Below are 538 nucleotides of genomic sequence, written 5' to 3' on the forward strand. Positions count from 1 at the left end.
CCCCACGCACCGGCGCCCCCCACGATCTCCTGGCAGGCCTCCAGCAGCAGTCGGGGTCCCACGGCGCGGCCCCAGCGCCCCCCCCTCTTCTTCTGCCTCTTCTGCAGCCCTGGGGGGCACAAAGGACCCCAAAAACAGCCCAGGGTCACCCCAAACCCCCTCAGTGCTGCCCCCACGCACCGGCGCCCCCCACGATCTCCTGGCAGGCCTCCAGCAGCAGTCGGGGTCCCACGGCGCGGCCCCAGCGCCCCCCCCTCTTCTTCTGCCTCTTCTGCAGCCCTGGGGGGCACAAAGGACCCCAAAAACAGCCCAGGGTCACCCCAAACCCCCTCAGTGCTGCCCCAAACCCTGCAAAAAACCCAATTCCACCCCAAACTCCCCTAAAACTCCTCCAATTCCACCCCGAAATCCCCCATTTCTGCCCCAAATGCCCCCAAGCCCCCCCAATTCCACTCCAAACGCCCCCAAACCCCCCCAATTCCACCCAAAACCCCCCTAAAACTCCTCCAGTTGTGCCCCAAATCCCCTCATGTCCCCC

At 65.8% G+C, this 538-nt stretch overlaps 1 protein-coding gene across 1 annotated transcript in view; it reads right to left on the bottom strand.

Moving 5' to 3' along the window:
* The window catches only part of LOC121354641 (guanine nucleotide-binding protein-like 1), a gene marked incomplete at both ends in the record, with an annotated part of 2341 nt that extends 2062 nt beyond the window's left edge, over window positions 1-279 (bottom strand). Inside the window, one exon of the mRNA XM_041469388.1 lies at window positions 181-279. Within this exon, the coding sequence (XP_041325322.1) occupies window positions 181-279 (99 nt within the window). The remainder of the gene's footprint in view (window positions 1-180) is intronic.
* Between the last annotated feature and the right edge of the window lie 259 nt (window positions 280-538).

Source organism: Pyrgilauda ruficollis, unplaced genomic scaffold, assembly GCF_017590135.1.
Source record: "Pyrgilauda ruficollis isolate IOZ18807 unplaced genomic scaffold, ASM1759013v1 scaffold2308, whole genome shotgun sequence".
Lineage (NCBI taxonomy): Eukaryota > Metazoa > Chordata > Aves > Passeriformes > Passeridae > Pyrgilauda > Pyrgilauda ruficollis.